Source organism: Genypterus blacodes, unplaced genomic scaffold, assembly GCF_046128005.1.
Source record: "Genypterus blacodes isolate CSIRO-AG114 ecotype Tasmania unplaced genomic scaffold, CSIRO-AGI_Gbla_v1 ptg000129l_1, whole genome shotgun sequence".
NCBI lineage: Eukaryota > Metazoa > Chordata > Actinopteri > Ophidiiformes > Ophidiidae > Genypterus > Genypterus blacodes.
Genome location: NW_027466931.1, coordinates 890,547 through 916,463, shown reverse-complemented (window position 1 = coordinate 916,463; position 25,917 = coordinate 890,547). Strand labels below are relative to the sequence as shown.

Below are 25,917 nucleotides of genomic sequence, written 5' to 3'. Positions count from 1 at the left end.
TCAGCCTTATCGGATGTTGGACGTGCAGTGTGAGGGTGTGTTGTGTTTTCCCCCAGCAGCATTCTGACAGAAGGATGTTAGTGGCGCTATTACACGCCCTGTCTTCTGTCCTCAATCATGCCAGGTTGTGGATCAACATTCATCTAATTCTTTTCTTAATGGTAAGACAATTTTTAATTTTTTTCACAGAGGAGAAAAGAGAGAAGAAGGAACAGAACAACAAGAATATAACACCGCTGGGAAATCCCAGTAAGTAAATGTTCTTCTGAAGAAAACCATCTGTTTTGTAACGCAAACTGTGAGCTCGGCCACAAGATAATTATCTGATGATATTATCCTGTAATGCTAAGGAACAGGATCTGCATGACATCATGGATATTGATTAAGCTACTTTGATGAACAGTATAGATGGATGTAAAGATGAATGATGTGTGTTTTATTGGAAACAAAGCTGATAACATGAGAATGAAGCAAAATATCTTCCTCAAATCTTTCAGCCGACAACGTTGAGCCCACCAAGAGTGCTGGTGCTGTAGTTGGTGCTGGTGTTGGCTTTGGTGTTGTTATTGCTGTTGCTGTTGTTGTTGCTGTTGCTGTTGTTGGTGCTGTTGCCATTTACAGAAAGTGGAAAAAGCCCAAGTGCAGAGGGAGTGAAACAGGTTTGTGAGTTTATATTATGTATTTCATTTATACAGTATGACAGTATCATCTGCTGGAATCTGCTGACCAGTGTTTCCCTCTCAGGAACTCAAACGGAGGCTGAAACAGTGAGTCTGCCGCCACAACCAGAAGCGGTGGCCATGGGAGGTCCTGCCTCACAGAGTCTGAAAAACAGGAAAAGTAGTCCCTTAAAGCCACAACTTAAGACTAGGGCCAGATAGAACCTCCAACACAAGCTGAGGGATTCCGTTGGCAGCTTTAAGCAAAACACATGTAAATGTTGAAAAGGTGAATGTAAGTGTTTCCAATATGAATTTTCAGTGAATAATGTGAATCTCATCTGTTCTTTTTACACTACACACTCCCTAACAGCCTGTGGTGCTTCCTCAACACGAGGCATCTTGTGTGTCTCTTCATTTTTTCAAAAATGTTGACAAAAATGCTGAGAAAAAGAAAGGGTATCATCTGTAAATGTGTGTGTACAGGTTATTAAACTGAGCTGATCTGTTGGAACAGTTTCCAGTTGGTACACAAATATTATAAACTGGGCACGGATAAAAATAACAACAATGATCTACTGACACCGGCTGGTTGTCTGTTTAACACAGAGCGTACAGTTCCATATTCAGGCTCCAGCACATTAAAGAGACTTCCTCCTTTGATGGTCATGATGGGTTGACCTGGATTGGAGCCAATAAAACTGAAGCCCCGCCCCCTAGTCACATGATTCCCAGAATCACAGAATTGAGTGCTACGATTATGTTAAACAAGCAAACGCCTGAATCTGATGCCTGAATAACTGCTTATTCCCTATAAATAGAACCAAAACCAAAAATCTCATATCTCTTCTGTAAAACATGATGTTCTTCTTCTGATGGACATGTTTTTGTGGGTCGTGGCGCTTCGTCCTGTCTTTATTTCCGTTTCTGAGAAATACCCATCACCTACTTTCATTACCCACAATCCCCATAGTTACTGACAGTAAACACTCAAATGCTCTTTTGTGATTTGCAAGGAAATTTAAGTTTTGTTATTTGTTTAATATTTGCAAATGGAAAAAGCAAATCAACAGCGGCCTGACTGAAACTTATTCAATTTAAGCAGGAAAATATTGACAGCGCATGAGAATTATGATAACCAACCATTTGTTTACATTTACAGCGGGTTTACAGTTCTTACATAACACACAGCATCAGCACAGACAGCAGATTCAGGGCTTTTGTTTCTTACATTTGAAGTACCGGATGATGAAGGAGAGAAGGTCATACCATCATACAAAGATGATTGATTTGACTTGCTTTTTTGAAAGTTGGAGCATTTTTAGATCCAGCTGGAGCGGGACGGAGGACGAGCCAAAACCTCAATGTGTGTTATGTGGCGATGTTCTCAGCAATGACTCCATGAAGCCATCGCACTTAAGCGGCATCTTTCAACAAAACACACATTGCTGAAAGACATTACATTACATTACGGTCATTTAGCAGACGCTTTTATCCAAAGCACCTTACAATAAGTGTGTTCAACAAAGGTAGATAAAAGAACTTCAGGTCACAAGAAATCGTAATCGCATTTCCTTCCTAAACCAACAGCTAAGAGCATAACTAGAGCTAGAGTAGAAGTGCAATAAGTTAGGTACTAGGATGAATGAAAGACAAACCAGTGGAGTTTTTTGTAAGGAAACGTGATGAACTGAGGCAGTCAAAAAGCCCAATTCAGCTCCATGGTACACCTGTGGTAAAAGCACAGGAGGCTTCTTATCGGGCCAGCCATCGCATCGCCAAAGCTGGTAAGCCGCACACTACCGGCGAACAGCTGTGTTTACCTTTAGCGAAGGAGATGGTCCAGATTATGTGTGGCGAGAAGATCGGCAAACAGTTAAATTTGGTGCCACTCTCCAATGACACAGTGTCGCGGAGAATAGGAGCGATGGCGGATGACGTAAAGAAGACGCTAATTGGACACATTTAAAATAGTCGCTTTTATTCCATCCAACTGGACGAGACCACCGATGTTGCCGGTTTGGCCAATTTACTTGTATATGTTAGGTGTGAGCACGATGGTGCAGCTCAGGAGGACTTTCTGTTCTGTGAACCACTGCAGACCAGAACTACAGCAGAGCACATATTCAAGCTCCTGGACGCCTTTGTGCAAGAAAATGGGCTTGATTGGAAAAAGTGTGTTGGAGCCTGCACAGACGGCGCCAGGGCGATGACAGGACCCCACAGCGGAGTAGCAGCTCGAATTCCTGAGGTGGCGCCAGAGATGAGATGGACTCACTGCAACATTCATCGTGAGGCACTGGCGGTGAAGTAGATGCCTGACGAGTTGAAGTCTGTGCTGGACACGGCTGTGAAAACTGTGAACTTTATTAAGTCCAGGCCGATGCATTCTCCCCTGTTTTAGTGTGTGGCTCAATCAACTGGCATACTTGTCAGACATTTTCTCTCGTTTAAACAAACTAAATGTGGGGCTACAGGGACTCTCCATCAATGTGTTTGATGTGCAGGACAAAATTAACGCACTGCTTAAAAAGATGGAGTTGTTCGAAATCAAGGTCAGGGCAGGTGATGTTTCAGCTTTCCCTGCTTTGGAGAGCTTTTTGTCTGACAATGACCTGACCCTTGAAGATGGAGTCAGGGACAACATTGTTGCACACCTTGTCTCACTCAGACATCAGTTCGGGGAATATTTCCCAGTGATGGCCGAAGGGAACAACTGGATGAGAAATCCGCTCAACATCAAAACCTCTGAAATAACAAAGGACTTCACTGTTGGTGAGCAGGAAAGTTTAATAGACTTGTCTTGTGATGAAACATTCAAGACTGCTTTCAGGAAGCAGCCACTGTTGGACTTTAGGATCAAGCAACACAGTGAGTACCCTGCACTTTCAGACAAGGCCGTTCGCTTTCTGCTTCCTTTTGTGACCACATATCTGTGCGAGAAAGGCTTCTCTTCACTTGCTGTCATAAAAACAAAAGAAGCACAGGATGGATGCTGAGCCCAACCTGAGACTGAAACTTACCTCCATTGACCCAGACATCAAAGGACTGCAGGCACACCCTTCTCATTAGGCCTATAAGAGTTATAAATAGTATAATAGACAAAAGGCTGTGTGTGTTTGAAGTACAGTTGTTTGTGTTTTTGAGTGAAATGCACTTTTTATTAATGTTCTGCTGTTAGTGTTTTTGAGTGAAATGCACTTTTTTATTAATGTTCTGCTGTTTGTGTTTTTTTGAGAGAGTTCTAGTACCAATGATCAAAATAAATAATATCCTAATGAGGAATAAATGTGCTTCCTGTGTGCACCTTGTATAGCAGCTGAAGAGGCTCGGCCTATGCTACTGTATTGTAACATCGGCCATAGTGATGGTACTTGGAGAGCCAAATATTTTCTGAGGTGGTACGTGATGTAAAAAGTTTGAGAACCACTGACCTATTGGAACCCCTGTGAGACAATTTATAAGCGATCATAATGTCATATGAGGATATCCGTGAGCAGTAATTTATGATTATATTCAGTGCCACGCAATGGTGAATTTTACAGGTTAGGGTTAGAAAAATAATTCTTCAAGCTCTTATTCAAAGAATTTTAAAGGAGTAATATTTCTGATGAAGTCTAAGCTGGGTGAAGCCTCGCGTCTGCCCCCAAAAACCGTTCTCTTATGCCATCTCTTGGCTAAAATTGGTATCACAAGTTTATCACCGGTATCACAAGCTAAAACAGGTATTACAAGTCTTAGCAAACTACTTTAGTAAAAGTAAAAGCGAAATTGATTTGGCTTCCATGTCCCTTGAACTCTGTGGTATTGTAGTAGGAGTTGTAGTGGTAGTCTCGCATTGAACATGGACAGAATGTTGCTGACCGTTTGTCTTTTCTCTCTGGCACAGACACAAGGTAAGAATTGTAACACTTTAATAAACACTTACTCACTTTGATCTGCGTCACTTTTCCTGATTCCCCGACACGTCGTGAATTCCGTCCTTAATCCTATAAACATTTACCCCTGACTTTTATGTTCACCTCTGACAAACACATTCAAATATTTAAATTATTGCAATTTCTTTTACTTTAATTTTGACAGTGTGTAGGGAGAAAATCAGAACGCTGTGTGTTTTTCCTCCAAATACAAAATAGAAGTTTATGGCTCTTCTGCCACCGACCAACTTTTAACACTAATTCAATGTGATCAAATTCCAGATTTAATAATTCTGTTTCCCTGCAGTGTGCAGATTGATTATTATTTATTATTAAAGGCAGCGTTTGTTAATTCTTTACGTACAGTGTCTGGTTATCCTAAACTGGTTATTCCTGTCTGAATTCAGGGAGCCTCCATTTTAAAACGGAATCATTTCCATTCACAAAATGTCAAATTCTTTACTCAAAGTGGTTGTAGTTTCATTATATTACATTACATTACATTACGGTCATTTAGCGGACGTTTTTATCCAAAGCGACTTCCAATAAGTGCGTTCTATTATTATATTATATTATGATGACATTGCATATGTTTGTACTGTAATATATTATAGTTACTATTATTGGTATTAGTCCAGTAATTAATATTGTGTTTATTTCTCTCTCTCACACACACACACACACACACACACACACACACACACACACACACACACACACACACACACACACACAATTTAATAAAATGTGGAGATTTCAAGAGCTGAAACTGTTTCCACAGATATAACGCTGATTGTTCCAGATCAGCCAATTAGAGCAGCTGTTGGGGAGAACGCTGTTCTTCCGTGCCACCTGGAGCCTCCAACCGATCTAGCGGATGATATGGTGGAGTTGATTTTAAATGATGAGCCTGTTTGTGTCTATCGGCATCATAAGCAATTGACCAGTGAACATGCAGAGCAATTCAGGAACAGAGTAACATTTTCAGGAAACATGACGTCTGGAAACATCTCAGTCACACTCCAATCAGTCAACAAGACCGATGAAGGAAATTACACATGTCATGTTGAACGTGTTGGAAAGTCATTTAGAGCCATCATAACACTCCTGGTTGGTAAGTACAACAGAAATATGGATCAAACAGTCACAAGGTCCACATTTTGGGCAGTATTGTTTTGCTCTTTAATCCAACCAATATGCTAAACATTAAAGTTACAAACTTGAATACCCACAACCTCAGTACATTGACTTTATTAGATTGTCGTCACCTGGACAGACACTATGATTTTAACCCAATTAGGTCGTTAGCGACATGTTTTAGTGTCGGGCTGAATATCAGCCTTATCGGATGTTGGACGTGCAGTGTGAGGGTGTGTTGTGTTTTCCCCCAGCAGCATTCTGACAGAAGGATGTTAGTGGCGCTATTACACGCCCTGTCTCCTGTCCTCAATCATGCCAGGTTGTGGATCAACATTCACCTAATTCTTTTCTTAATGGTAAGACAATTTTTTATTTTTTTCACAGAGGAGAAAAGTGAGAAGAAGGAACAGAACAACAAGAATATAACACCGCCGGGAAATTCCAGTAAGTAAACGTTTCTGTAGAAAACCATCTGTGTTGTAACTGAAACTGTGAGCTCGGCCACAAGATAATTATCTGATGATATTATCCTGTAATGCTAAGGAACAGGATCTGCATGACATCATGGATATTGATTAAGCTACTTTGATGAACATAGATGGATGTAAAGATGAATGATGTGGGTTTTATTGGAAACAAAGCTGATAACATGAGAATGAAGCAAAATATCTTCCTCAAATCTTTCAGCCGACAACGTTGAGCCCACCAAGAGTGCTGGTGCTGCAGTTGGTGCTGTTGTTGGTGCTGTTTTTGGTGCTGTTGCTGTTGTTGGTGCTGTTGTTGGTGCTGTTGCTGTTGTCATTTGCAGAAAGCGTAAAAAGGCCAATGGCAGAAGGAGTCAAACAGGTTTGTTATTTTATATTATGTATTTCATTTATACAGTTAGACAGTATAATGTGCTGGAATCTGCTGACCAGCGTTTCCCTCTCAGGAATTCCAAATGAGGACGACGGAGAGAGTCAAAATCCGCTGCACCAACCAGAAGTGGTGGTTCCGGGTATGGGAGATCTTGCTTTACAGAGTTTGTAAAACAGGGGAAAAACTTTGTCCGTTCACAAAGCTTTAAATTTTCTTGAAAGGAGTCTCCAGAGAATGATCGGCCTAAATGTCACTCGCTGTAGCTTTGAAGCGACAACTTTAGACCAGGGCCAGAAAGAACCTGCAACACAAGCTGAAGGATTCCATTGGCAGCTTTAAGCAAAACACATGTAAATGTTAAAAAGGTGAATGTAAGTGTTTCCAATGTGAATGTACACTACACACTCCCTAACAGCCTGTGGTGCTGCCTCAACACGAGGCATCTTGTGTGTCTCTTCAACTTTTTGAAAATTTGAAATAAATGCTGAAAAAAAGAAAGGGTGTTGTTTGTAAATGTGTGGGTACAGGTTATTAAACTGAGCTGATCTGTTGGAACAGTTTCTAATATTTTAAACTGGTCTACAATGTGTTTGGTTTAAAATGATCTACTGACACCTGCTGGTTGTCTGTTTAACACAGAGCGTACAGTTCCATATTCAGGCTCCAGCACATTAAAGAGACTTCCTCCTTTGATGGTCATGATGGGTTGACCTGGATTGGAGCCAATAAACCTGAAGCCCCGCCCCCTAGTCACATGATTCCCAGAATCACAGAACTCAATTGAGTGCTATGATTATGTTAAACAAGCAAACACCTGAATCTGATGCTAGCACAAATGATCAGTAGCTGCTGATTACCTATTAATAAAACCAAGACCATGATTGATAAGTTGTGGACCATGTGGCACAAAATATACAAAACTATGTAGAGTTGGAGCACCTTCAGCTTTCTTAGGTTGGCTCCCTTCTTATAAGTCAGTCATTGTGTTATGCATAAAAAGAGAAGATAATTGTAATGGATTTAAATATTTTGTACGTCTTTTAACCTTATATTTAAGTAACAAATGTAAATAATCGGACAATAATTTGAAATGAATATTCTGAACACCTGAACTAAATAATAGTGTGACTGTGTTCACACGTGGCTTCTTTTCCCCTGGAAGCAGGTTAGTTATCAAGTTTGCTCATCCATGTATTGTGTCAGGATGGTCACAAATGTACAGAGGTGCATAAAGGGAACAGGGAAGTATAGGGAAGTGTGTGTAAGATCTAAACATGATGACATTCAAGACTTTTTCTCACATAAGGCAAAGGGGTTTTCGAACTCCTAAATACTCTGAGCTTCAGAGTTTCCACATCAGAGTTTACATCTGTGTATTCTATTCAAACAATGTGTCCATATGTGTCAAGAAAAGTGTAAATGAATCATCTAACTGTTGAGATAGAACAATTATTGTAGAATACATTTAGAATGGTCATGGTGCTGATCAATTTAATTTATTATTATTTATTCATTTTATTTAAGTTTATTTTTCAGTATCAAATGACTCAATTAGTTGGTTGAAAAATGTTTGGTATAGTTTAGTTAAATAGTTTACACAAGGATTTGATTTTGTTGGAATGAAGGCAAATTGGTGCACTTCAAATCTTTCCTGGTTTACACTAAAAAAACAAGGTTAATAAAGTTATTCTTTGTTGGAAGTGGATCTATTTCTTTCTTTTTTCTTTTTCTATTTCTTTTTTTAGTTTTCCTCATTGCATGCAATTGACAGCAATCACACACAATTACATGCACTACAGAGGGGGTGCAGGGCAGCCATTCTTCGGCGCCCGTGGAGCAGTTGGGGGTTCGGTGCCTTGCTCACGTGCGCCTCGGCAGTGCTCTGGATGCAGACTGGCAACTCACCAGCTACCAGTCTGCTTACTTGGTCCACACAGGGGACTTGAACCAGCCACCCTCCGGTTCCCAGCTGTCCGGCCCAGCAGACTAGCTACTGCTCAGTTTTATCAAGTTTTATCATTGTATCAATAGGGATACAATGTTATGCAGAGGTGGACTTGTAACACTATAACACTCAGCTGTAACACACATCCTCATTTCATTCTGGAAATCAAACAAACCAGTGATGACCCCACCAACAAACACAATAACATACATCAGGTACATGTGAAATTTACTCATCATGGAGAAAACTTTCCTAAAACATGACAACATATTTTTTATTTACAAAAACATTTCTCAGCCAAACTCGATTTGCCAGTGATACCTTCCTCTTTCCTGCAGGTGCTTCAATCAAGTAACATTTAGTCTAAATAAAAGTAGAGTATTTTCTCTTGGGAGCTGTCCTATGAGGACGCAACTGGACAGGAACGGTCACCCACCCCAGTCCGCCATCTCGAGTGAGGCCTCCTGCCCTTTAGATTTGCAAAACCACAAACTTCCAAAACACTGACAGTTACCTACCCAACAGCAACATCACTGACTGACCACATGGAACAGAGAAACCAGGTCATTAAATCTCTATTTTCACCTCTCCACTGCACAGGGAGTAGCCTGCAATCTTATTCGGCTGTGTCGTGGCTAATTTAGCATTTCCTACTTGTGCGAATAGGTTCAAAGCAAGCGTCCTTTATATTCTTGCTTCAACATGCATCAATCGTCCTCGTCTGTATCTCCTGCTCACCTTGACATTCTACCGTCTTCATGTCTGGTCATCTCTATCTGAAGTCATCAAGCTCTGTGCGATGGCTCTGTGTCATTTTCCAACTTTCAAACAAACAAAAATCCATTTAATGCTGGCCCATGCCTCCTCTCTTGCTCTGGCGGAGCCATAAGCCCTCCCAGTAACCAGTACCTGCCAGTCTATACATACACACTTGGTCACCTGAAGTGCCGCCCACTGATTTTAAGACAGAAGCCAAAACAAAATGCTCCATAAATAATTGCATATCAAAAAAAAATCAAACCTTAATCTATATTGATCTGAAATGCTTCAGAAACAAAGCAAGAAACTGAAAATTACAAATAATTCCTACTTGATAATGCCTATTGGAACCCCCTGTCGTTTATAAACAATCATAATGTCATATGAGGATATCTGTAAGCAGTAATTTCTGATTATATTCAGTGCCACGCAATGGTGAATTACACAGGTTAGGGTTAGACAAATAATTCTTTAAGCTCTTATTTAAAGACATTCTTCAGAAATAATACTTTTGATGAAGTCTAAGCTGGTTGAAGCCTAGCGTCTGACCCCAAAAACCGTTGACTCCTTCCATCTCGTGGTTAAATCTGGTATCACAAGTTTTAGCAAACTACTTTAGTAAAAGTAACAGCGAAACTGATTTGCATTCCATGCAAATCAGTTTCCATTTCCATGTGGAACTCTGTGGTATTGTAGTAGGAGTTGTACTGGTAGTGTCGCATTGAACATGGACAGAATGTTGCTGACCGTTTGTCTTTTCTCTCCGGCACAGACACAAGGTAAGAATTGTAACACTTTAATAAACACTTATTCACTTTGATCTGCGTCACTTTTCCTGATTCCCCGACACGTCGTGAATTCCGTCCTTACTCCTATAAACATTTACCCCTGACTTTTATGTTCACCTCTGACAAACACATACACACAATTTTGACAGTGTGTAAGGAGAAAATCAGAACGCTGTGTGTTTTTCCTCCAAATACAAAATAGAAGTTTATGGCTCTTCTGCCACCGACCAACTTTTAACACTAATTCAATGTGATCAAATTCCAGATTTAATAATTCTTTTTCCCTGCAGTGGGCAGATTGATTATTATTTATTATTAAAGGCAGCGTTTGTTAATTCTTTACGTACAGTGTCTGGTTATCCTAAACTGGTTATTCCTGTCTGAGTTCAGGGAGCCTCCATTTTAAAACGGAATCATTTCCATTCACAAAATGTCAAATTCTTTACTCAAAGTGGTTGTAGTTTCATTATATTACATTACATTACATTACGGTCATTTAGCGGACGTTTTTATCCAAAGCGACTTCCAATAAGTGCGTTCTATTATTATATTATATTATGATGACATTGCATATGTTTGTACTGTAATATATTATAGTTACTATTATTGGTATTAGTCCAGTAATTAATATTGTGTTTATTTCTCTCTCTCACACACACACACACACACACACACACACACACACACACACACACAATTTAATAAAATGTGGAGATTTGAAGAGCTGAAACTGTTTCCACAGATATAACGCTGATTGTTCCAGATCAGCCAATTAGAGCAGCTGTTGGTGAGAACGCTGTTCTTCTGTGCCACCTGGAGCCTCCAACCGATCTAGAGCAGGATATGGTGGAGTGGAGTTTCAATGATCAGACTGTTTGGGTCTATCGGAATAAAAAGGAAAATACCATGGACCAGGCAAAGCAATTCAGCAAGAGAGTAACATTTTCAGGAAACAAGAAGTCTGGAAACATCTCAGTCACACTCCAATCAGTCAACAAGACCGATGAAGGAAATTACACGTCATGTTGAACGCGGTGGAAAGTCATTTAGAGCCAACATAACACTCCTGGTTGGTAAGTACAACAGAAATATGGATCAAACAGTCACAAGGTCCACATTTTGGGCAGTATTGTTTTGCTCTTTAATCCAACCGATATGCTAAACATTAAAGTTACAGACTTGAATACCCACAACCTCAGTACATTGACTTTATTAGATTGTCGTCACCTGGACAGACACTATGATTTTAACCCAATTAGGTCGTTAGCGACATGTTTTAGTGTCGGGCTGAATATCAGCCTTATCGGATGTTGGACGTGCAGTGTGAGGGTGTGTTGTGTTTTCCCCCAGCAGCATTCTGACAGAAGGATGTTAGTGGCGCTATTACACGCCCTGTCTTCTGTCCTCAATCATGCCAGGTTGTGGATCAACATTCACCTAATTCTTTTCTTAATGGTAAGACAATTTTTTATTTTTTTCACAGAGGAGAAAAGTGAGAAGAAGGAACAGAACAACAAGAATATAACACCGCTGGGAAATCCCAGTAAGTAAGTTCTTCTGAAGAGAACCATCTGTTTTGTAACGCAAACTGTGAGCTCGGCCACAAGATAATTATCTGATGATATTATCCTGTAATGCTAAGGAACAGGATCTGCATGACATCATGGATATTGATTAAGCTACTTTGATGAACATAGATGGATGTAAAGATGAATGATGTGTGTTTTATTGGAAACAAAGCTGATAACATGAGAATGAAGCAAAATATCTTCCTCAAATCTTTCAGCGGACAACATTGAGCCCACCAAGAGTGCTGGTGCTGTAGTTGGTGCTGGTGTTGGCTTTGGTGTTGTTATTGCTGTTGCTGTTGTTGTTGGTGCTGTTGGTGCTTTTGCTGTTGGTGCTTTTGCTGATGCCATTCACAGAAAGTGGAAAAAGCCCAAATGCAGAGGGAGTGAAACAGGTTTGTGAGTTTATATTATGTATTTCATTTATACAGTATGACAGTATCATCTGCTGGAATCTGCTGACCAGTGTTTCCCTCTCAGGAACTCATCCGGAGGCTGAAACAGTGAGTCTGCCGCCACAACCAGAAGCGGTGGCCATGGGAGGTCCTGCTTCACAGAGTCTGAAAAACAGGAAAAGTAGTCCCTTAAAGCCACAACTTAAGACTAGGGCCAGATAGAACCTCCAACACAAGCTGAGGGATTCCGTTGGCAGCTTTAAGCAAAACACATGTAAATGTTGAAAAGGTGAATGTAAGTGTTTCCAATATGAATTGTCAGTGAATAATGTGAATCTCACTACACACTCCCTAACAGCCTGTGGTGCTGCCTCAACACGAGGCATCTTGTGTGTCTCTTAATTTTTTCGAAAAATGTTGACAAAAATGCGGAGAAAAAGAAAGGGTATCATCTGTAAATGTGTGTGTACAGGTTATTAAACTGAGCTGATCTGTTGGAACAGTTTCCAGTTGGTACACAAATATTATAAACTGGGCACGGATAAAAATAACAACAATGATCTACTGACACCGGCTGGTTGTCTGTTTAACACAGAGCGTACAGTTCCATATTCAGGCTCCAGCACATTAAAGAGACTTCCTCCTTTGATGGTCATGATGGGTTGACCTGGATTAGAGCCAATAAACCTGAAGCCCCGCCCCCTAGTCACATGATTCCCAGAATCACAGAATTGAGTGCTACGATTATGTTAAACAAGCAAACACCTGAATCTGATGCCTGAATAACTGCTTATTCCCTATTAATAAAACCAAAACCAGAAATCTCATATCTCTTCTGTAAAACATGATGTTCTTCTTCTGATGGACATGTTTTTGTGGGGCGTGGCGCTTCGTCTTTATTTCCGTTTCTGAGAAATACCCATCACCTACTTTCATTACCCACAATCCCCATAGTTACTGACAGTAAACACTCAAATGCTCTTTTGTGATTTGCAAGGAAATTTAAGTTTTGTTATTTGTTTAATATTTGCAAATGGAAAAAGCAAATCAACAGCAGCCTGACTGAAAAGTTCACACCTATACAATCAAAAACCACAAACACTCTGCAAGCTTTTCCTGCTCTCACCCGTGTAAATCTTTGAGATTACTGAAACTTATTCAATTTAAGCAGGAAAATATTGTCAGCGCATGAGAATTATGATAACCAACCATTTGTTTACATTTACAGCGGGTTTACAGTTCTTACATAACACACAGCATCAGCACAGACAGCAGACTCAGGGCTTTTGTTTCTTACATTTGAAGTACCGGATGATGAAGGAGAGAAGGTCATACCATCATACAAAGATGATTGATTTGACTTGCTTTTTTGAAAGTTGGAGCATTTTTAGATCCAGCTGGAGCGGGACGGAGGACGAGCCAAAACCTCAATGTGTGTTATGTGGCGATGTTCTCAGCAATGACTCCATGAAGCCATCGCATCTTAAGCGGCATCTTTCAACAAAACACACATTGCTGAAAGACATTACATTACATTACGATCATTTAGCAGACGCTTTTATCCAAAGCACCTTACAATAAGTGTGTTCAACAAAGGTAGATAAAAGAACTTCAGGTCACAAGAAATCATAAGCGCATTTCCTTCCTAAACCAACAGCTAAGAGCATAACTAGAGCTAGAGTAGAAGTGCAATAAGTTAGGTACTATGATGAATGAAAGACAAACCAGTGGAGTGTTTTGTAAGGAAACGTGATGAACTGAGGCAGTCAAAAAGCCCAATTCAGCTCCATGGTACACCTGTGGTTAAAGCACAGGAGGCTTCTTATCGGGCCAGCCATCGCATCGCCAAAGCTGGTAAGCCGCACACTACCGGCGAACAGCTGTGTTTACCTTTAGCGAAAGGAGATGGTTCAGATTATGTGTGGCGAGAAGATCGGCAAACAGTTAAATTTGGTGCCACTCTCCAATGACACAGTGTCGCGGAGAATAGGAGCGATGGCGGATGACGTAAAGAAGACGCTAATTCGACACATTTAAAATAGGAGCTTTTATTCCATCCAACTGGACGAGACCACCGATGTTGCCGGTTTGGCCAATTTACTTGTATATGTTAGGTATGAGCACGATGGTGCAGCTCAGGAGGACTTTCTGTTCTGTGAACCACTGCAGACCAGAACTACAGCAGAGCACATATTCAAGCTCCTGGACGCCTTTGTGCAAGAAAATGGGCTTGATTGGAAAAAGTGTGTTGGAGCCTACACAGACGGCGCCAGGGCGATGACAGGACCCCACAGCGGAGTAGCAGCTCGAGATTCCTGAGGTGGCGCCAGAGATGAGATGGACTCACTGCAACATTCATCGTCAGGCACTGGCGGTGAAGTAGATGCCTGATGAGTTGAAGTCTGTGCTGGAGACGGCTGTGAAAACTGTGAACTTTATTAAGTCCAGGCCGATGCATTCTCGCCTGTTTTAGTGTGTGGCTCAGTCAACTGGCATACTTGTCAGACATTTTCTCTCGTTTAAACAAACTAAATTTGGGGCTACAGGGACTCTCCATCAATGTGTTTGATGTGCAGGACAAAATTAACGCACTGCTTAAAAAGATGGAGGTGTTCGAAATCAAGGTCAGGGCAGGTGATGTTTCAGCTTTCCCTGCTTTGGAGAGCTTTTTGTCTGACAATGACCTGGCCCTTGAAAATGGAGTCAGGGACAACATTGTTGCACACCTTGTCTTACTCAGACATCAGTTCGGGGAATATTTCCCAGTGATGGTCGAAGGGAACAACGGGATGAGAAATCCGCTCAACATCGAAACCTCTGAAATAACAAAGGACTTCACTGTAGGTGAGCAGGAAAGTTTAATAGACTTGTCTTGTGATGAAACATTGAAGACTGCTTTCAGGAAGCAGCCACTGTTGGACTTTTGGATCAAGCAACACAGTGAGTACCCTGCACTTTCAGACAAGGCTGTTCGCTTTCTGCTTCCTTTTGTGACCACATATCTGTGCGAGAAAGGCTTCTCTTCACTTGCTGTCATAAAAACAAAATACAGAAGCAGGATGGATGCTGAGCCCAACCTGAGACTGAAACTTACCTCCATTGACCCAGACATCAAAGGACTGTGTGAACAGAGGCAGGCACACCCTTCTCATTAGGCCTATAAGAGTTATAAATAGTATAATAGACAAAAGGCTGTGTGTGTTTGAAGTACAGTTGTTTGTGTTTTTGAGTGAAATGCACTTTTTTATTAATGTTCTGCTGTTTGTGTTTTTTTGAGAGAGTTCTAGTACCAATGATCAAAATAAATAATATCCTAATGAGGAATAAATGTGCTTCCTGTGTGCACCTTGTATAGCAGCTGAAGAGGCTCGGCCTACGCTACTGTATTGTAACATCGGCCATAGTGATGGTACTTGGAGAGCCAAATATTTTCTGAGGTGGTTTTATTAATGATTATATTCAGTGCCACGCAATGGTGAATTTTACAGGTTAGGGTTAGAAAAATAATTCTTCAAGCTCTTATTCAAAGAATTTTTCAGGAATAATATTTCTGATGAAGTCTAAGCTGGGTGAAGCCTCGCGTCTGTCCCCAAAAACCGTTCACTCATGCCTTCTCGTGGCTAAAATTGGTATCCCAAGTATATCTACGGTATCACAAGCTAAAACAGGTATTACAAGTTTGGTATTACAAGCAAACTACTCTGATAAAAAGTAAAAGCGGAACTAATTTGGCTTCCATGTCCCTGGAACTCTGTGGTATTGTAGTATTAGTGGTACTGGTAGTGTCGCATTGAACATGGACAGAATGTTGCTGACCGTTTGTCTTTTCTCTCCGGCACAGACACAAGGTAAGAATTGTAACACTTTAATAAACACTTACTCACTTTGATCTGCGTCACTTTTCCTGATTCCCCGACACGTCGTGAATTCCGTCCTTACTCCTATAAACATTTACCCCTGACTTTTATGTTCACCTCTGACAAACACATACACACAATTTTGACAGTTTGTAAGGAGAAAATCAGGACGCTGTGTGTTTTTCCTCCAAATACAAACTGGAAGTTTATGGCTCTTCTGCCACCGACCAACTTTTAACACTAATTCAATGTGATCAAATTCCAGATTTAATAATTCTGTTTCCCTGCAGTGGGCAGATTGATTATTATTTATTATTAAAGGCAGCGTTTGTTAATTCTTTACGTACAGTGTCTGGTTATCCTAAACTGGTTATTCCTGTCTGAGTTCAGGGAGCCTCCATTTTAAAACGGAATCATTTCCATTCACAAAATGTCAAATTCTTTACTCAAAGTGGTTGTAGTTTCATTATATTACATTACATTACATTACGGTCATTTAGCAGACGCTTTTATCCAAAGCGACTTCCAATAAGTGCGTTATATTATTATATTATATTATGATGACATTGCATATGTTTGTACTGTAATATATTATAGTTACTATTATTGGTATTAGTCCAGTAATTAATATTGTGTTTATTTCTCTCTCTCACACACACAAACACACACACACACACACACACACACACACACACACACACACACACACACACACACACACACACACACACACAATTTAATAAAATGTGGAGATTTCAAGAGCTGAAACTGTTTCCACAGATATAACGCTGATTGTTCCAGATCAGCCAATTAGAGCAGCTGTTGGTGAGAACGCTGTTCTTCTGTGCCACCTGGAGCCTCCAACCGATCTAGAGCAGGATATGGTGGAGTGGAGTTTCAATGATCAGACTGTTTGGGTCTATCGGAATAAAAAGGAAAATACCATGGACCAGGCAAAGCAATTCAGCAAGAGAGTAACATTTTCAGGAAACAAGAAGTCTGGAAACATCTCAGTCACACTCCAATCAGTCACCAAGACCGATGAAGGAGATTACACATGTCATGTAGAACGCGGTGGAAAGTCATTTAGAGCCATCATAACACTCCTGGTTGGTAAGTACAACAGAAATATGGATCAAACAGTCACAAGGTCCACATTTTGGGCAGTATTGTTTTGCTCTTTAATCCAACCGATATGCTAAACATTAAAGTTACAGACTTGAATACCCACAACCTCAGTACATTGACTTTATTAGATTGTCGTCACCTGGACAGACACTATGATTTTAACCCAATTAGGTCGTTAGCGACATGTTTTAGTGTCGGGCTGAATATCAGCCTTATCGGATGTTGGACGTGCAGTGTGAGGGTGTGTTGTGTTTTCCCCCAGCAGCATTCTGACAGAAGGATGTTAGTGGCGCTATTACACGCCCTGTCTTCTGTCCTCAATCATGCCAGGTTGTGGATCAACATTCACCTAATTCTTTTCTTAATGGTAAGACAATTTTTTATTTTTTTCACAGAGGAGAAAAGTGAGAAGAAGGAACAGAACAACAAGAATATAACACCGCCGGGAAATCCCAGTAAGTAAGTTCTTCTGAAGAGAACCATCTGTTTTGTAACGCAAACTGTGAGCTTGGCCACAAGATAATTATCTGATGATATTATCCTGTAATGCTAAGGAACAGGATCTGCATGACATCATGGATATTGATTAAGCTACTTTGATGAACATAGATGGATGTAAGGATGAATGATGTGTGTTTTATTGGAAACAAAGCTGATAACATGAGAATGAAGCAAAATATCTTCCTCAAATCTTTCAGCGGACAACATTGAGCCCACCAAGAGTGCTGGTGCTGTAGTTGGTGCTGGTGTTGGCTTTGGTGTTGTTATTGCTGTTGCTGTTGTTGTTGGTGCTGTTGGTGCTTTTGCTGTTGGTGCTTTTGCTGTTGCTGTTGTTGGTGCTGTTGCCATTTACAGAAAGTGGAAAAAGCCCAAGTGCAGAGGGAGTGAAACAGGTTTGTGAGTTTATATTATGTATTTCATTTATACAGTATGACAGTATCATCTGCTGGAATCTGCTGACCAGTGTTTCCCTCTCAGGAACTCATCCGGAGGCTGAAACAGTGAGTCTGCCGCCACAACCAGAAGCGGTGGCCATGGGAGGTCCTGCTTCACAGAGTCTGAAAAACAGGAAAAGTAGTCCCTTAAAGCCACAACTTAAGACTAGGGCCAGATAGAACCTCCAACACAAGCTGAGGGATTCCGTTGGCAGCTTTAAGCAAAACACATGTAAATGTTGAAAAGGTGAATGTAAGTGTTTCCAATATGAATTGTCAGTGAATAATGTGAATCTCACTACACACTCCCTAACAGCCTGTGGTGCTGCCTCAACACAAGGCATCTTGTGTGTCTCTTAATTTTGTTCGAAAAATGTTGACAAAAATGCTGAGAAAAAGAAAGGGTATCATCTGTAAATGTGTGTGTACAGGTTATTAAACTGAGCTGATCTGTTGGAACAGTTTCCAGTTGGTACACAAATATTATAAACTGGGCACGGATAAAAATAACAACAATGATCTACTGACACCGGCTGGTTGTCTGTTTAACACAGAGCGTACAGTTCCATATTCAGGCTCCAGCACATTAAAGAGACTTCCTCCTTTGATGGTCATGATGGGTTGACCTGGATTGGAGCCAATAAAACTGAAGCCCCGCCCCCTAGTCACATGATTCCCAGAATCACAGAACTCAATTGAGTGCTACGATTATGTTAAACAAGCAAACGCCTGAATCTGATGCCTGAATAACTGCTTATTCCCTATTAATAAAACCAAAACCAGAAATCTCATATCTCTTCTGTAAAACATGATGTTCTTCTTCTGATGGACATGTTTTTGTGGGGCGTGGCGCTTCGTCTTTATTTCCGTTTCTGAGAAATACCCATCACCTACTTTCATTACCCACAATCCCCATAGTTACTGACAGTAAACACTCAAATGCTCTTTTGTGATTTGCAAGGAAATGTAAGTTTTGTTATTTGTTTAATATTTGCAAATGGAAAAAGCAAATCAACAGCGGCCTGACTGAAAAGTTCACACCTATACAATCAAAAACTACAAACACTCTGCAAGCTTTTCCTGCTCTCACCCGTGTAAATCTTTGAGATTACTGAAACTTATTCAATTTAAGCAGGAAAATATTGTCAGCGCATGAGAATTATGATAACCAACCATTTATTTACATTTACAGCGGGTTTACAGTTCTTACATAACACACAGCATCAGCACAGACAGCAGATTCAGGGCTTTTGTTTCTTACATTTGAAGTACCGGATGATGAAGGAGAGAAGGTCATACCATCATACAAAGATGATTGATTTGACTTGCTTTTTTGAAAGTTGGAGCATTTTTAGATCCAGCTGGAGCGGGACGGAGGACGAGCCAAAACCTCAATGTGTGTTATGTGGCGATGTTCTCAGCAATGACTCCATGAAGCCATCGCATCTTAAGCGGCATCTTTCAACAAAACACACATTGCTGAAAGACATTACATTACATTACGATCATTTAGCAGACGCTTTTATCCAAAGCGACTTACAATAAGTGTGTTCAACAAAGGTAGATAAAAGAACTTCAGGTCACAAGAAATCGTAATCGCATTTCCTTCCTAAACCAACAGCTAAGAGCATAACTAGAGCTAGAGTAGAAGTGCAATAAGTTAGGTACTATGATGAATGAAAGACAAACCAGTGGAGTTTTTTGTAAGGAAACGTGATGAACTGAGGCAGTCAAAAAGCCCAATTCAGCTCCATGGTACACCTGTGGTAAAAGCACAGGAGGCTTCTTATCGGGCCAGCCATCGCATCGCCAAAGCTGGTAAGCCGCACACTACCGGCGAACAGCTGTGTTTACCTTTAGCGAAAGGAGATGGTTCAGATTATGTGTGGCAAGAAGATCGCCAAACAGTTAAATTTGGTGCCACTCTCCAATGACACAGTGTCGCGGAGAATAGGAGCGATGGCGGATGACGTAAAGAAGACGCTAATTGGACACATTTAAAATAGTCGCTTTTATTCCATCCAAATGGACGAGACCACCGATGTTGCCGGTTTGGCCAATTTACTTGTTTATGTTAGGTGTGAGCACGATGGTGCAGCTCAGGAGGACTTTCTGTTCTGTGAACCACTGCAGACCAGAACTACAGCAGAGCACATATTCAAGCTCCTGGACGCCTTTGTGCAAGAAAATGGGCTTGATTGGAAAAAGTGTGTTGGAGCCTGCACAGACGGCGCCAGGGCGATGACAGGTCCCCACAGCGGAGTAGCAGCTCGAATTCCTGAGGTGGCGCCAGAGATGAGATGGACTCACTGCAACATTCATCGTGAGGCACTGGCGGTGAAGTAGATGCCTGAGGAGTTGAAGTCTGTGCTGGACACGGCTGTGAAAACTGTGAACTTTATTAAGTCCAGGCCGATGCATTCTCCCCTGTTTTAGTGTGTGGCTCAATCAACTGGCATACTTGTCAGACATTTTCTCTCGTTTAAACAAACTAAATTTGGGGCTACAGGGACTCTCCATCAATGTGTTTGATGTGCAGGACAAAATTAACGCACTGCTTATAAAGATGGAGGTGTTCGAAATCAAGGTCAGGGCAGGTGATGTTTCAGCTTTCCCTGCTTTGGAGAGCTTTTTGTCTGACAATGACCTGGCCCTTGAAAATGGAGTCAGGGACAACATTGTTGCACACCTTGTCTTACTCAGACATCAGTTCGGGGAATATTTCCCAGTGATGGCCGAAGGGAACAACGGGATGAGAAATCCGCTCAACATCGAAACCTCTGAAATAACAAAGGACTTCACTGTAGGTGAGCAGGAAAGTTTAATAGACTTGTCTTGTGATGAAACATTGAAGACTGCTTTCAGGAAGCAGCCACTGTTGGACTTTTGGATCAAGCAACACAGTGAGTACCCTGCACTTTCAGACAAGGCCGTTCGCTTTCTGCTTCCTTTTGTGACCACATATCTGTGCGAGAAAGGCTTCTCTTCACTTGCTGTCATAAAAACAAAATACAGAAGCAGGATGGATGCTGAGCCCAACCTGAGACTGAAACTTACCTCCATTGACCCAGACATCAAAGGACTGCAGGCACACCCTTCTCATTAGGCCTATAAGAGTTATAAATAGTATAATAGACAAAAGGCTTTGTGTGTTTGAAGTACAGTTGTTTGTGTTTTTGAGTGAAATGCACTTTTTATTAATGTTCTGCTGTTAGTGTTTTTGAGTGAAATGCACTTTTTTATTAATGTTCTGCTGTTTGTGTTTTTGAGTGAAATGCACTTTTTATTAATGTTCTGCTGTTAGTGTTTTTGAGTGAAATGCACTTTTTTATTAATGTTCTGCTGTTTGTGTTTTTGAGTGAAATGCACTTTTTTATTAATGTTCTGCTGTTTGTGTTTTTTTGAGAGAGTTCTAGTACCAATGATCAAAATAAATAATATCCTAATGAGGAATAAATGTGCTTCCTGTGTGCACCTTGTATAGCAGCTGAAGAGGCTCGGCCTACGCTACTGTATTTTAACATCGGCCATAGTGATGGTACTTGGAGAGCCAAATATTTTCTGAGGTGGTACGTGATGTAAAAAGTTTGAGAACCACTGGCCTATTGGAACCCCTGTAAGACAATTTATAAGCGATCATAATGTCATATGAGGATATCTGTGAGCAGTAATTTCTGATTATATTCAGTGCCACGCAATGGTGAATTTTACAGGTTAGGGTTAGAAAAATAATTCTTCAAGCTCTTATTCAAAGAATTTTTCAGGAATAATATTTCTGATGAAGTCTAAGCTGGGTGAAGCCTCGCGTCTGCCCCCAAAAACCGTTCACTCATGCCTTCTCATGGCTAAAATTGGTATCACAAGTTTATCACCGGTATCACAAGCTAAAACAGGTATTACAAGTTTGGTATTACAAGCAAACTACTCTAGTAAAAGTAAAAGCGGAACTAATTTTGCTTCCATGTCCCTTGAATTCTGTTGCATTGTAGTATTAGTGGTACTGGTAGTGTCGCATTGAACATGGACAGAATGTTGCTGACCGTTTGTCTTTTCTCTCTGGCACAGACACAAGGTAAGAATTGTAACACTTTAATAAACACTTACTCACTTTGATCTGCGTCACTTTTCCTGATTCCCCGACACGTCGTGAATTCCGTCCTTAATCCTATAAACATTTACCCCTGACTTTTATGTTCACCTCTGACAAACACATACACATATTTAAATTATTGCAATTTCTTTTACTTTAATTTTGACAGTGTGTAAGGAGAAAATCAGAACGCTGTGTGTTTTTCCTCCAAATACAAAATGGAAGTTTATGGCTCTTCTGCCACCGACCAACTTTCAACACTAATTCAATGTGATCAAATTCCAGATTTAATAATTCTGTTTCCCTGCAGTGTGCAGATTGATTATTATTTATTATTAAAGGCAGCGTTTGTTAATTCTTTACGTACAGTGTCTGGTTATCCTAAACTGGTTATTCCTGTCTGAGTTCAGGGAGCCTCCATTTTAAAACGGAATCATTTCCATTCCCAAAATGTCAAATTCTTTGCTCAAAATGGTTGTAGTTTCATTATATTACATTACATTACATTACGGTCATTTAGCAGACGCTTTTATCCAAAGCGACTTCCAATAAGTTTATATTATTATATTATATTATGATGACATTGCATATGTTTGTACTGTAATATATTATAGTTACTATTATTGGTATTAGTCCAGTAATTAATATTGTGTTTATCTCTCTCTCTCACACACACACACACACACACACACACACACAATTTAATAAAATGTGGAGATTTCAAGAGCTGAAACTGTTTCCACAGCTATGAAGCTGATTGTACCAGATCAGCCAATTAGAGCAGCTGTTGGTGAGAACGCTGTCCTTCTGTGCCACCTGGAGCCTCCAACCGATCTAGAGCAGGATATGGTGGAATGGTGTTTCAATGATCAGACTGTTTGGGTCCATCGGAATCAAAAGGAAAATGCCAAAGACCAGGCAAAGGAATTCAGCAAGAGAGTAACATTTTCAGGAAACAAGAAGTCTGGAAACATCTCAGTCACACTCCAATCAGTCAACAAGACCGATGCAGGAGATTACACATGTCATGTTGAACGCGGTGGAAAGTCATTTAGAGCCATCATAACACTCCTGGTTGGTAAGTACAACAGAAACATGGATCAAACAGTCACAAGGTCCACATTTTGGGCAGTATTGTTTTGCTCTTTAATCCAACCAATATGCTTAACATTAAAGTTACAGACTTGAATACCCACAACCTCAGTACATTGACTTTATTAGATTGTCGTCACCTGGACAGACACTATGATTTTAACCCAATTAGGTCATAAGCGACATGTTTTAGTGTCGGGCTGAATATCAGCCTTATCGGATGTTGGACGTGCAGTCTGTCCTCAATCATGCCAGGTTGTGGATCAACATTCACCTAATTCTTTTCTTAATGGTAAGACAATTTTTTATTTTTTTCACAGAGGAGAAAAGTGAGAAGAAGGAACAGAACAACAAGAAAATAACACCGCCGGGAAATCCCAGTAAGTAAATGTTTTTCTGAAGAAAACCATCTGTTTTGTAACGCAAACTGTGAGCTCGGCCACAAGATAATTATCTGATGATATTATCCTGTAATGCTAAGGAACAGGATCTGCATGACCTCATGGATATTGATTAAGCTACTTTGATGAACAGGAAAGCGGTATAGATGGATGTAAAGATGAATGATGTGTGTTTTATTGGAAACAAAGCTGATAACATGAGAATGAAGCAAAATATCTTCCTCAAATCTTTCAGCCGACAACGTTGAGCCCACCAAGAGTGCTGGTGCTGATGATGGTGCTGGTTTTGGCTTTGGTGATGTTATTGCTGTTGTTGCTGTTGTTGTTGGTGCTGTTGGTGCTTTGACTGTTGTTGTTGCTTTTGCTGGTGCTTTTGCTGTTGGTGCTTTTGCTGTTGGTGCTTTTGCTGATGCCATTTACACAAAGTGGATAAAGCCCAAGTGCAGAGGGAGTGAAACAGGTTTGTGAGTTTATATTATGTATTTCATTTATACAGTATGACAGTATCATCTGCTGGAATCTGCTGACCAGTGTTTCCCTCTCAGGAACTCAAACGGAGGCTGAATCAGCGAGTCTGCCGCCACAACCAGAAGCGGTGGTCATCGGAGGTCCTCCTTCACAGAGTCTGAAAAACAGGAAAAGTAGTCCCTTAAAGCCACAACTTTAGACTAGGGCCAGAATGAACCTGCAACACAATCTGAGGGATTCCGTTGGCAGCTTTAAGCAAAACACATGTAAATGTTGAAAAGGTGAATGTAAATGTTTACAATATGAATTGTCAGTGAATAATATGAATCTCATCTGTTCTTTTTACACTACACACTCCCTAACAGCCTGTGGTGCTGCCTCAACACGAGGCATCTTGTGTGTCTCTTCATTTTTTTTAAAATGTTGACAAAAATGCTGAGAAAAACAAAGGGTATCATCTGTAAATGTGTGTGTACAGGTTATTAAACTTAGCTGATCTGTTGGAACAGTTTCCAGTTGGTACACAAATATTATAAACTGGGCACGGATAAAAATAACAACAATGATCTACTGACACCGGCTGGTTGTCTGTTTAACACAGAGCGTACAGTTCCATATTCAGGCTCCAGCACATTAAAGAGACTTCCTCCTTTGATGGTCATGATGGGTTGACCTGGATTAGAGCAAATAAACCTGAAGCCCCGCCCCCTAGTCACATGATTCCCAGAATCACAGAATTGAGTGCTACGATTATGTTAAACAAGCAAACGCCTGAATCTGATGCCTGAATAACTGCTTATTCCCTATTAATAAAACCAAAACCAAAAATCTCATATCTCTTCTGTAAAACATGATGTTCTTCTTCTGATGGACATGTTTTTGTGGGTCGTGGCGCTTCGTCCTGTCTTTATTTCCGTTTCTGAGAAATACCCATCACCTACTTTCATTACCCACAATCCCCATAGTTACTGACAGTAAACACTCAAATGCTCTTTTGTGATTTGCAAGGAAATTTAAGTTTTGTTATTTGTTTAATATTTGCAAATGGAAAAAGCAAATCAACAGCGGCCTGACTGAAACTTATTCAATTTAAGCAGGAAAATATTGTCAGCGCATGAGAATTATGATAACCAACCATTTGTTTACATTTACAGCGGGTTTACAGTTCTTACATAACACACAGCATCAGCACAGACAGCAGATTCAGGGCTTTTGTTTCTTACATTTGAAGTACCAGATGATGAAGGAGAGAAGGTCATACCATCATACAAAGATGATTGATTTGACTTGCTTTTTTGAAAGTTGGAGCATTTTTAGATCCAGCTGGAGCGGGACGGAGGACGAGCCAAAACCTCAATGTGTGTTATGTGGCGATGTTCTCAGCAATGACTCCATGAAGCCATCGCACTTAAGCGGCATCTTTCAACAAAACACACATTGCTGAATGACAAACCAGTGGAGTTTTTTGTAAGGAAACGTGATGAACTGAGGCAGTCAAAAAGCCCAATTCAGCTCCATGGTACACCTGTGGTAAAAGCACAGGAGGCTTCTTATCGGGCCAGCCATCGCATCGCCAAAGCTGGTAAGCCGCACACTACCGGCGAACAGCTGTGTTTACCTTTAGCGAAAGGAGATGGTTCAGATTATGTGTGGCAAGAAGATCGCCAAACAGTTAAATTTGGTGCCACTCTCCAATAACACAGTGTAACACACCGGGGGATGGAACTCGGGTGCGTCTCCCCACACAGACATGGCCATAAAGAGGTGAGCAGATTAGCTTTTTTAACTAGTATAGTATTCTGTGTGAGGGGGCTGCCTGGAGGTCCGTCGACTGGTTGGTAAGTTCAGTAGAGTTAAAACTCACAACAAAGAATCTGATTAGAGAAGAGGGAGAATCGAGGCTGAGCGTGTGTGTGT

General features: G+C 40.7%; 3 protein-coding genes and 1 long non-coding RNA gene across 16 annotated transcripts in view; all 4 read left to right on the top strand.

Annotated features, from left to right (window-relative positions):
• LOC143010626 (myelin-oligodendrocyte glycoprotein-like) overlaps nt 1-25,917 on the top strand; it is a 92,427-nt gene that overhangs the window by 34,445 nt on the left and 32,065 nt on the right. For 2 of the 13 annotated variants that reach the window (XM_076163004.1, XM_076163005.1), the window contains exons 5-7: nt 11,550-11,609; nt 23,768-23,992; nt 24,078-25,071. The exons of 4 other annotated variants lie outside the window; for them this stretch is intronic. In XM_076163004.1, coding sequence (XP_076019119.1) covers nt 11,550-11,609; nt 23,768-23,992; nt 24,078-24,199 — 407 coding nt within the window. In that variant the 3' untranslated portion in view covers nt 24,200-25,071. Of the gene's footprint in view, nt 1-189; nt 250-497; nt 660-744; nt 1,459-6,100; nt 6,161-6,403; nt 6,563-6,647; nt 8,258-11,549; nt 11,610-11,852; nt 12,030-12,114; nt 12,783-23,767; nt 23,993-24,077; nt 25,072-25,917 lie in introns of those variants that run through there. 7 more of the 13 variants (XM_076163014.1, XM_076163011.1, XR_012964819.1 and 4 more) reach the window with 6 other exon arrangements.
• Nucleotides 1,331-3,658, top strand: LOC143010575 (zinc finger BED domain-containing protein 5-like). The gene is given in 4 exon segments (XM_076162952.1): nt 1,331-1,334; nt 2,402-2,567; nt 2,634-3,059; nt 3,061-3,658. Coding segments are annotated over 4 exon segments (1,194 nt in total).
• LOC143010637 (uncharacterized) lies at nt 15,743-18,707 on the top strand. The gene is made up of 5 exons (XM_076163048.1): nt 15,743-15,877; nt 16,667-16,999; nt 17,410-17,469; nt 17,713-17,907; nt 17,993-18,707. The coding sequence occupies exons 1-5, from the start codon at nt 15,826-15,828 to the stop codon at nt 18,127-18,129; spliced, it is 777 nt and encodes a 258-aa protein (XP_076019163.1). The 5' UTR covers nt 15,743-15,825; the 3' UTR covers nt 18,130-18,707.
• Nucleotides 21,881-23,759, top strand: LOC143010645 (uncharacterized). The gene is made up of 3 exons (XR_012964826.1): nt 21,881-22,021; nt 22,785-23,117; nt 23,452-23,759. It is a non-coding gene; the product is annotated as an uncharacterized LOC143010645 (long non-coding RNA).